General features: G+C 39.4%; 1 protein-coding gene across 3 annotated transcripts in view; it reads left to right on the plus strand.

Moving 5' to 3' along the window:
• The window catches only part of METTL25 (methyltransferase like 25), a 56,879-nt gene extending 46,616 nt beyond the window's left edge, over positions 1 to 10,263 (plus strand). For 2 of the 3 annotated variants that reach the window (XM_040063330.2, XM_040063331.2), the window contains exons 10-12: positions 7,682 to 7,756; positions 8,378 to 8,449; positions 10,024 to 10,263. In XM_040063330.2, coding sequence (XP_039919264.1) covers positions 7,682 to 7,756; positions 8,378 to 8,449; positions 10,024 to 10,122 — 246 coding nt within the window. In that variant the 3' untranslated portion in view covers positions 10,123 to 10,263. Of the gene's footprint in view, positions 1 to 7,681; positions 7,757 to 8,377; positions 8,450 to 10,023 lie in introns of those variants that run through there. The other variant, XR_005700690.2, reaches the window with a different exon arrangement.
• The last annotated feature ends 1,611 nt before the right edge of the window (positions 10,264 to 11,874 follow it).

Genomic DNA, 11,874 nt, shown 5'->3' on the forward strand with positions numbered 1-11,874 from the left:
TCAGGATCATTGAAGCAAGGGATTTGAGGTCATATGGTGTTAAATCATATATATTAAATGTCCCTTTTAAAAGTTGTTTGAAGTATGGAGACCCCAGTCCATTATCACAAACGGCTTTCATCAGATCCCTGACGACTTCACGATCCAATCGCTCCCATCTTGGGTTTGCATCCTGTGCATCATACGTCATTGGCATAGCCATGCCCCTTGAACCCATCGAAAGCGTCTCCCCTTTCAATGCGTATTTCCTTATGTCCGTCCAGTCTGTTGGATGAAATTCCGGTGTGGCAGAAGCCTGTGTCTTGTCTGACGCTGGAATTGACTGCTTTGTTTGTGGCTTTGCTGCTGCTTCATCTTTTCCAGGATCCACGTGTTTTTGAGGGTGTACCTTATCTGGTTTTGTTTCCTTTTCCTTTTCCCGCAGAACAGGAACCAGCGATTGTTGGGCATCATTAAATTTCTCTGCAGCACCTTTCCTTGGAAGAAAAATCTGAGAGAAAGAAGATAAGGGGTCGTGTTGAAATTCTGAAGCTGTTTCAGTAAATTGTTGGAAAAACTGCTTCATAAAGTCCTTAGATAACAAGAAGAATGAATCTTGCCGTGAAAACTCAAGTGCTTTTGCTTTCCGGACAGGAATGCCCTCTGAAGCAGTGATTCTGATGATGTCCTCATCCGTAATTGACATGTCCTGATCCTCCTCCATAGCCTCATCATCCCTCACCATCGGCGAAGGTTCTCTCAGCTTTTGTTTGAACTGCTGTTCTGAAGAAGTTGATTTTTTATATGAAACTGGAAAAAAGCGGTGCAACGCGGGTGTCTCCTCGGTAAAACATGCTTCGCTTGATGCGATTGATGGCCTCCGCGATTGTGGTTCTGCTGTCCCGCCCCTGGGTGACGATGACACATCGACAGCTGTACTAATTGGATCTGTTGTTTCTTTCCCTGCCTTTGACCGAGTATGTCGAGTTTTCAAAAGGCTTTCAAGTTTAGGATACACCTATAAAATCTGAGATAATTTCGGACGTGCGCCCATCCGCAAAAACTCAGCTGCTGTTTCTGAATCACCGCGTGCAGGCGATTCAGGAACCAGGCTGCTGATGGGCGGAGTCAGGCTCTGCAGTGTCTGCCGCCTGGGGGTGGCACCCTCGAGACACTCTCTGCCTCGGCCACGCCCTGTCCCTGCCCATTCCGCCTCCGCCTGTCCTGGCCCGGCAGTGCCTGATGGAGTGTGCTCTCCCTGCTCACACCCAGGGTTCGCCCTTTCTCCCTCGTCATCAGAATCTGTCCCGCCCAGAGCAGGATCGTGCTTCGAGCCTCGTCTCACCCCTGCCGCGCCTGCGCCTGGATTCTCCGCTGAGGCTTCTGGGTTTTGTAGTACTTGGCTTGGTGTTTCCGGGTTCAGCCCCCCCCCCGCGCTTCGCGACGCGGACGTTGTTTGAACTGTGTTGCTTCCCATAGCTTGCGTCATCGGCGTGTGCCGAGTCACCGACCCGGTTCCCGGCCCCCCCCCGCGCCTCAGTTCCGTTGCCTGCGATCTCGCCCCGTTCATCCGCAAACTGGTTTCCCCCGCGATCCGCCCCCGCCCCGCCCAACGCGCCCTCTGGCCACGCTCCGCGTCCCGGCAAGATAGGTTAGGATCGCCCCCCCCGCGCATATTGTTTCCCCGGCGCTTTCCCCTCCCCGTCCTCCCTCCTCGCACCCAGTTTCTCCACGGGGAGGGAAAGCAGCAACGGCAGGCTGTGGCTGCGCGGAGATTGGGGAGGGGTAAAGGGACTCCGAGGTGGGCCTTTCCCCCCCCCTTTCTTTGGACAAATGTAGCGTGTCCTCGGGAACTGCTTCGGAAAAAAGCATGTCCAGTTCCTCCTGATCGCTCGGATGGATTAAAAGTTTCTTCTTTCCTGGGACTATTTTTGGGGTTTTTGACGAACTTTCTGACAAGCCCTGAAAGGGCTGAGGGCTCCCCCATCTCCTGGAGGAGGTGTTAAACCTGGAGATAGCTGTTTTTTCTGTCTTGGGTCAATCTGGCCGACAGATAAGGCACTGCTGTCCTCCCTTTCTCTGCTTGGCAGATGTTCAATCCTGGAACTTTCACTGGTGTTTTCTGATATAACTTCTAACATAATTCTCCCAAACCACAAAGGCTTGTGTGCAGCCATGGTCAAATTCGTCTCAGAGGTGTCCTGATCACAGTCCAGCAGGTTTCAGGGTGACAGATTCCAGGGCCCTTGGAGATCTGTCGTCTGGGATGAATTTGAGAAGAGCTGCTCTGGCCAGAAAGGTTTTTCTTCTCTGGAGCTGACGTTTGGCTTTTGATCTTCTGAGAGCTTACGATGTTCACTGCAGAGGATTAATTGTGACCCTTTCGGTGCCCCTTTAGAGGAGCCCACCCAGGGACGCCAGTTGTAAGGTTTTTTCCCTGAGATTCAGGTGGTTTTAGAGTCTTTTGCCCTCTGTAAAGCTCTGAGCCAAACGCAAAAAAAAAAGAGACGGAGTCTTTGGGTCCTGATTTTTCAAGGCTGCATGCTTAGTTTATTTTTTCTTATCATACAATTTTCTCAGTGCCCCACAAAAATCTATGCAGCTGCTCGGGCATCTGGTGACTCCCCCCCGAGCTGGGCAGTCGTTATCTTTTATACTAATTGCTACATATTCTTTATTTATCATTACTTGCCAATGCCTATCACTTATACTAAACAGGTCATCTCTACTTTGACCTAATCTCTTTAAACTACTTTGTGCCACCGTCACTGCTGAAAATGGAGTGAGGGAAGGAGAAAGAAGAAGCAGGAGACAACGCCCCAAATCCTCCATCTTGCTCCCATTCACGTCAATGCTAAAAACTTAAATCTACTGTTTTATCACCCTGTGATGAGCTAGACTACAATCTTTCACACTTTTGTGGCTTGCAATCCTTCCTGCAGTGCAGGAAGCCTTTCCCATGGACTGAGATCAAAGCCAGTGTCTTTCTGGGCTCTGGGCCGGCGTCCCAGACCCCCCTGTCCAGGTCTCTGACCCTCCAGGGCAGCCAAAGGAATGCCCTGGACTCCAACACTCTGTGACAGTCTCACCGTGTTCACAGCAGATCAGTCAGTCCTGTGGCTCATGTTTAGTGCCATCTCCACTGTATGGTATTTATGGTGAGTATGGTATACCTATATAGTATTGTTATAACTAGGTCACTGGAGATCCTGCCAGGTCCTCTTGATTGTTTCAGCTGTTTGACTGACCACATCAATCCACAAAGAAATCAGTTCAAAATAAAGCTTGCACCACCATTACAATGCAAAGGGGCAAGGTCCTTTTGTTCACAACCTGATGAAGACCAGGAGACACTGTAGCTGTATCAGGGAAGAAATACTGGCCAAAATGAAATTAAGGTCACTTGAGCATCAGTAAAGTAAGTTAGATCTTTGAATGCAGAGTCATTATTAAGACAAATGTGTGTATTTGAGGTTTTTTCATATTCACAGTATCAACATCAAAATGTAAGAAAAATGTTCAGTGCATATATATATGAAGAATTTGGTTTTGGATACACAAGTGAGTGACAATACAGAGAACAGTTGCTTGGACAATTTCAGTGGCTGAATGGTGGCTTGCTTTGCATGTGGAAGTACTCCTTCATCTTTGAAGGAGAGCTGAAGGTTATGTAGGGTACTGAAGGCTGGTGGAAAGCTTTTGCAGTTTCAGACAAAGCCAGTGTTACCTGGGTTTTAGTTGTCTTTCAATAAATTGACCACATGGCTAACTACCAGTTACCCTTTTCATGCCCTTCTCTACCAGTGCTTTTCAGTGGACACTTCTTGTCTTTCCTAGCTGATCTGTTGCATTGAATTGGTTCCCTCACCAAACTTTTATCTGAGGCACAGTTTGGAATAGTACCTAGTATATCCATGACAGCAGAATGTGTTCAGTCAGAATGTGTAATAGGCAGGGAAGGAATGGAAAGCACATACTTGAGTATGGCAGTGGTGCAAGAGATATTTGTTTACCCACTTTTTGTTGACCAAACATTTTCACAATTTGTTTCCTTTTAATTTGGATGCTTCATCTTGAAAAAATGCAGAACATAAGGGAAGCAAAAGCAGAAAGGTTTCAAGATCACATTTTCTAAATATAGATCTTTGTATTTTAATTCCAAATAGCCTGTAATTTCAAAAATCCATTATACTAAAACCCTGTTAATACCCAGTTTGAAATTAAAAGCTTATAGGGCAGAGGTAAATAAACTCTTTTGTTTATTTAGTGACTGATATATTTTAGTAGGTTTGACTATTTAGAGTGGAAGAGGAAAACAAAAAGATGTCTAAAATATTTGCACAGCTTCAAAAAAATTCTTATTAGTCCACATTAGTACTGTTGGATAAGCTACTCAGCCTTGCCTTTGCAGTTGGGAAAATGTGCTTTCTAAATTAAAAAAAAAAAAAAAAAAAAAAAAAAAAAGACTGAAATACTACAATAGTTTTTTTCTGATCTCTTGTTTTAAAGCAGAGTTAGAATTATGCATCATTCCTGAAAATATTTTTCAGATCTTCTAAAAGCTTCCTGTGATGGAGACTGACAACCTTGCCAGTCCTTAATTAACCTCTAAGAGAAAATGTTTCTTCAGCGTTTGGCTGACTTTTGTTTTGTTTTGTTTTGTTTTGTTTTGTTTTGTTTTGTTTTGTTTGCTGCAATTCAAGACAATAATTCTTGCCCTATCACACAGTGATCAAACTGTTCCCTACTTCTTGGTGATAGGCTTGTAAAAACTGTTATTATCCCCACTCTCAATTTTGTCTCATTTAGCCTGAACAGTTCCAGTTCTCTGAGTCTTTCTTCATAGGTTCATGTTTTCTAGACCTCTGATCTATTTTCCCTCTAAGGGCTTTTGTCAGACAGTTCATTTCTTTCTTTGAAATCTGATGCACAAAATGGATGCAGTATTCCAGCTAGAGCTTTTCCACTGCCAGAGTTGAAGGATACTTCCTACACTTTGCAGGCTCCTCTTCCATACCTGTCACAGAATGGTGATTGCTTTTTGCAGTAGCACAACTGTGATTCTCCCTCAGCTTATCAGCTGCTCTATCTTCCAGACTGTCACTTGGTGCTCTCCATCCTGAACAGCTGATTATTTCTATTTGACCCTAGTCCCTGCTGCTTTTCTGTATAGCATTTCAAACTTCTTCTCTAATCAATGCTCCAGTTTCTGAAAGTTATTTTAAGTTCTGGCAATGCCTTCCTGTTGCACATTTGCAGACCTAGCTAATGTGGTTTCTGTTCTATTGTCTGAATTCTTAATGAAAATACTGCATTTCATAATGACCTCCAATCAGCAGGTCGTTCCAGTTGCTCAGAGACTCATTAGGAACCACTCTCTGGTTCTGGTCATTCAAACAGTTTTCGCTCACTTTTCAGTATTTTAATCTGAAGCTTGTTTCCTAAATTTGCTTATAAAATTAGTATGGGAAATGTTACCAAAAATATTTTTGAAATCAAAAATATATGAGAACCAGTTGTTTTCTCTGTCATGAATCCTTTTATACCCTCCTTACAAGGGAAGTAAGACTGACTTGTGATTTATTCTTGATGAATTTGTGTTGATTATTATTCATTTGCTTATCTTTCAGTGGGTTTAAGTTCCTTATTTGTTCCATTTTTTTCAGTATATTGAATCTGAACTGTCTGTGAGTCATTAAAAACAGATACAGTCATGGACAAAGACCCTCTAACTCTTTAAAGTTAGAAAGTAGTATGTTTATTCACCGCAGATGGCATGGCAGTCATCTCCAAAAGGCGTGGCCACCCCAAACAAGGCTCTTTGCTCTCTATTTATTTTCCAAGATCTTACATACAGTGCATACATATGCATAAACCCAAGCACCTCCCATCCCCGCTCTGTATTAAAATGAGGCTATTAGTCCTTTGTGCGTATGCAGTTCTTCTCTTGAATTGGGTCGGTGGTCTGGAATTGGGTCAGTGGTCTCAAAGGATGAAGTCAGGAGAGTCTTCATCAGGTCTCTGTGACCCTCTGGCAGTGTCCAAGGTCCCCTGCTTCGTGATTGATTGATACCAAGTCCAGGTGCTGGCCATTGTTCTTACTAGTTTCAATCTGTTCTTATGACAGTTCACTTACTCCACTTTTTCTATAAACAAGCTCATAACAGTTAGCTCTAGCTTAGGCATCTAATAATTAACGTACCATTTACTAATCTAACTTACATCTTGATCAATATAAATTGTTTCTAACCCTTAGCTAAAATCTTAACTCTTTAAAATCTTGTTTCATCTGCTCTATAATAAAAGACATATATCTGCTATCTGTCTGACATACTCTCTTTGAGAAATTCTCAGTGAAAATAAGTAATAGTTCTGAGGTCATTTCAGTCCTGTCTTGGCTGCCCTAGGATAAAGTTTATAATACTCACCTGATTTGAAAACTTACATATTCTTTAAATGTTTCCTGGTTTGTTTCCCTATTTTAGACAAAGATTTTACTTCTTTGCAACTGTATTAGCCACATGCTCTCAGATGATTATAAAATGTGCAAAAATTTATTAAGCATTTCAGCTTTCTTAGTCTTTTGTCATAGAGTCATAGAATCATTTAGGCTGAAAAAGACTTGGAAGAGCAGCAATTCCAACCATTAACTCAGCACTGCAAGTCCACTACTAAACCACGTCCCTCAGCATCACATCTACACGTCTGTCAGAGCTGTTACTTTTTTGCTAAGTTTGGACTCTCTCATTCCATAGCCATAATAGAACAGCCATACTGCAAAACTTGCAGTACTGCAGAAGTGCATCAGGCTCTTTCAGCTGCTCTTCCCCGCAGCTTCCATCAGCAATAATGCTTCAATCCTACTTCCCACTTCTTTGGCGTGTCCCTTATGTGGCCAGCTCAAGTGTCTTGTTCCGTGTCCAGGGCTGTGGTCAGCAGAGCAGACATGTCATGACCTTCAAAAGCCAGGAGATGTGGTGGTCTGGCTGCCTTATAGAGAACATGCTTTGTGAAGAGCAGTCATGGTCGCAGCTGCAGCACCTGCTGTACAGCACTGGCCAGCAAATGCTGAAAAGGCTTGGTCAAGTTCCCAAACTGCCTGTGAATTTGGCTGTAAATTCAGCCCCAAATCACAGCATTTACAGCCATGGTGGCAGTGCTGGCAGTCTCACATCAGGTGATTGGGAAAAGAAGAGAGAGAACATGTAGTTCAATATAAATAGAGAAAGTTCTATTTTTAAAATGGGTAATTTTAGGTACAGAGTAACAAAACATTATTTCCAGAATCTGATAGTAGGTTGCATAGTAGTAGCATGTTACCCTCACACCAGAGTTTAATTTTCAGCTATTTAAATAAATCTCTTGGGAATGGAAGAGAGGAGGGGATAAGGTATATGGAAAGGAAATGAGAATGTTATCTCCACTTTACTGTGTAATTCTTATTTAATAATGACTGGAGCTTTCTGAATAATGGATATATCTCTGTATTTCATGTCAGGGGAAAATGCTGTGTGAAGAACAGTTACTGTAAATAAGATCTGAGAAACTGCTATTGGAAAATTATTATAAATATTAGCAAAGCACTAATTTCAAAAATGAAACATGGATTTCATTTTGTAGTGTGACAATATTGAATTCTAAAGTTCTCCTGAAAAATAACTATAATAACTCTGATATTTATTTTTTTTTTAATCCCTTGCAGCTCCCAGACAGTTGTATAATGGATTACTATGAAAAGTACAAGCACAGAATGAATGAGCTTGAAGCATTTAATATGGTAAAAGTTATATGATTAATACTATTACCTTGCATATATGTACTAGTCTAGAACAAAACCCTGTTAAGTTTTATGTTGAAATGGACTGTCTTACACTGTGGTATGCAATCTCAAAAAACAAAGCAGTTCCCCCTTTCCATTCTTTGGAGCATATCCTATTCCAGAACTGTATTAGGTGTAAGTAAAGTAATAAAGTGAACACATGGAAGATTCTTTTTCAAGTGGGACTACTGCACTGGAAAATGGAATGTCAGTCTCCTTTTAAATCTTGGCTGGTCTCCATGCTGTTATTTAATAAAAAACTCTTTTTATTAAAATTTATTATTTCCCTCTTTAAAATTGTTCTGCTACATTTAATATTATTTTCTTGTTGAACAATCTCTGAAAACCAACTAAATAACATAGTTCCCTGACTTTATGGCATTCCATGCGTTTTTGATCTTTAATATAATCTGTTTTGAAGATGTCCATCCCATAGGGAAAATTAGCAAGGTGACATTTGTACAACAGAACCCCTAAAAAATACTGACTTTCCTGGAATTGTTCTGAGGAAGTGTAACCATTTGGAAGTGTATTGCCTGCCTTTCACAAAAGGATTATAGCATCTAATCTTTCTTTCAGCTGAAGGTTGTTCTGGCTCCTTGCGTAGAAGTTTTGATACTCCTGGATCGTCTTTGCTACCTCAAGGAGCAGGTATTTTTGCATTCTGTTTTATGATACCTAAAGGCTAGATCACTGAAATGAGGCTATTTCAGTCAATTTATTACTGTGCAGACAAAAAGTCTCTGTTGCAGAATTATTATTCTCATCATATTTGCAAAAGTATAAGCATTCATTCCATTTAGTGTAAACATATGCCCAGCAGATGTTTTTCTTTTCAACAAAGAAGCAACAGTAAATGCTCTTCTAATTGTATGGTAATTACTAGTCAATAGATAGTAAAAAATAAATCAGTCAAAGAGACAATAAATCTCATTTTATACAGCATAATGAGATATTTAATTTTGTGGGGGTTTTTTTAATGCTAAACAAATATTGTGCTGTTAATACTCAAACTTCCAATTAATATGCTTTGGAACATATAATTCAAAAAAGTTTGAATTAGATCCAAAATGTTTATGACTTTCTTTTACTGTTTTTTAATTAAGATCAGTAACAAGACACAGTGCAGTTTTTCTAACTGTATGGGTCAACTGAGGTACATTTGACTAACATATAACCTGGATATATTTTACAAGTAGATAAGCAAATTCTACTACATTTACTCCATGGTGACTTCTTCCATTATTACACTGTTTCTTCTAACACTGATTTTTGAGTTTGGCCTAGTTAACTTGAAACCAGTGGTAATACTTTTTCTTCACCAGTAAGCATTTTTCACACAAATAATAATTTCCTAGGAGGAAATGGTAGCATCTTCCAGCTTCTGCTCTGGGCCATGGTCAAAATAAAATTCTAAAATAAAATTTAAACTCATTCATATGAATAGCTGTGTTTTTCCTCTATAAACCTTTCATTTTAACAGCTCCATTTTATCATAAGTGAAAACTTGCTTTATTCTCTGTCACAGTGCACTTGGAAGAACTGAATTGTAGTAAATGTATGCCTTTGTTCTAATTGGTATTTTTACATAGAGGCAATTTGAAATAATTAAATAATTATGTATTTTCCTAAATGCAAACCAGTTAAAAATTGCATAGAAATCTGATGATTTTTATATGATTTCCAAGACGGGAGATCAAACTTGCTGCATATAGCACTAACTCACCCTTTCTAAATGTAATATATATGCATGGATTTAATCTTGTACTGATTGATTCACAAAATGTGTTTAGGAAGAAAAATAAGAATTATAAAAGCCAAATGCAGCATGATGACCAGATCCAGCCTGCCTGATTAATTTGAAAAGTCAGTTAATGAACTTCAGTAGTAGAATATGCAACATAAAGCAAGTATGACATGATCCTTAATTTCTTAGCTCTAGTTCAACTAAAAAAGCAAAGCTTTATTGATGAAGCAGGTGGGAAGCTATCACTTGATACCACCAGAAATAATTAAATGGCTTTAAAATACATTCTGTTATGGGTGTCCTTTTTTTTTAAGCAAACTTTCCCCTGATTTTCTTATTAGATAAGTAGTTTTTCTGGTTTGCATTAGGATAATTCTGGTTATTTTCAATTTTGTATTTCAAAATGCAGACCTATTACCATGTTTTAGCTTATAAGTCAAACACATTTTTATGCACTTCAATCATGTGTCATTTTCAGGAAAACATTGCCTGGTCTGGACTTGTGAAGTTATTTGATCCTGTGAAGTCCCCCAGATGTTATGCAGTTATTGCTCTGAAGAACCAGTCATGTTCTTAAGTGGAAGCAAGTTGCAGAGAGGTTGGAAATTCTGAACTGATAGTGCCATGTCCTCCCTTTTATTCTGTTATTTTTAATTGATTCTTCAAGTACGTTTGCTTTCAGATGCAAAAAAAAAGTGCAACACCTCTTTGAGTCTTCAGAAATAAATATCTCCTTTGTAAATATGACTGGTTCCTTACGTCAGTTATTAATGTTGAACACCTGACTTTATTATAAATGTTATGGCCCATACTATGTGATTATTATCTACAATAACATTTATGTTTCTTCTTTTTAAGGTATTATGCTTGTGTATCCTTTATCTTGATACTTCTAATCTCAAGATAACCTCAATTTTTACCAGTCACTCATGTCAACAGTCTCAGACTAGGCTTCCTTTTTTCTTTTCTGGATTCAGATGGTGCAGAGTATAAACAGAAAAATAACCTGCACTGTAAACAAGAGGCTCATAGACTAAATAGGAGATCTTTGTACTACCTCTTCTTCAGGTCATCAGGACCAGCTCATTTAGAGAGCAGCATAGAAGAGTCTAAATAGTGACTACCTGCAAAGGACAGTTTTGTATCAACCCCTACTTCCTTCAGGCATTTCCTTGGCATGCACTCATTTGCCTGTCACTCTGGGAAAAAAAAAAAAAGTGTGCTCTAATCCAGTGGGAGATTTCCCAAAGTTTAAGAATCAGCTGCCCTGCTGGGATTCATTCTGTAATCCTTGGGTTGTATTGGAAAGCTATTATCTGGCTCAAGTCTGTTGGGTATAAATACTCAGGTACCCAAATGAATTGAAACTTCCTAGGCAGTTTCCTGTTAGCTGTGCTGTATTCATGAGTGGGAAATTTATTTGTTGATGCATTTATTTCAATGGGTTGCCTAATTAAACTTTCAGATTTTCCATCAATTAAAAAAAGAGAAAAGTTTATTTTCTAAGTCCTAGTGCTTTTATTAGAATTTTCCAGCATATGTAAAATATAATTAACTACTAGTGCATAGAAAAAAAGGACAACAAATAAATAATACAGCATTAAAGAAAAAGGAAAAAAGGAGAAAGAAGAAAAGAGGAGAATACACATGGAAGATAAGAATAACGAAAAACATTTTTATATTAATTGTATAATGACAGACTGGGTCTCTCAGACTGAGACGGAGATGTGAGTAGGAATGGATCTTACTCTGTAGCACTTTGCTTGTGAACATGGCCACTTAAGAGAAGTATTTTTCTAACAAGTCACATCTTTCTTGATGTATTCACTTGGAAGAAATATTTTGGTTGTATGTCTGTCTAAACTCATTGCAGTCTGTTTTAGAACTCCAGTCCTTATTAATTCCATGGTTCCAGTATAAGCTTCTGATACTTGTTTGGTCTGAGTATATTCAATCCTTAGAGCTGCTGAACATCTTCAGTGCCCAAGGAAATTAATGAATTTGCAGGTCTGGAGCAATACGGCAAAGAAAAAAATGAGGCCTTCCATATATACCGTCTTTGTTATACAGAGAGTACTGAGGAAACTAGCAAGCTGCTGAATTTTTTTTCCTGGAGAGGAATCAAAAGAAGGAAAATCCTTTCCTTGCCTCTAAGCATCTGAAAGGAAAAAACCCAATAAAATCTGATATAAAAGGGCAATCTAAAGTACATGTTAAAAAGATGTTAAAGTGGTTAAAAAGAAAAAAGGTGAACAAAAATCCTAGAAAAATAGGTTTTATTATATTATGTTCTACTAAGACATGATGACTAATTGTTACTGAAGTGTTA

This window comes from Hirundo rustica, chromosome 4 (assembly GCF_015227805.2).
Source record: "Hirundo rustica isolate bHirRus1 chromosome 4, bHirRus1.pri.v3, whole genome shotgun sequence".
NCBI lineage: Eukaryota > Metazoa > Chordata > Aves > Passeriformes > Hirundinidae > Hirundo > Hirundo rustica.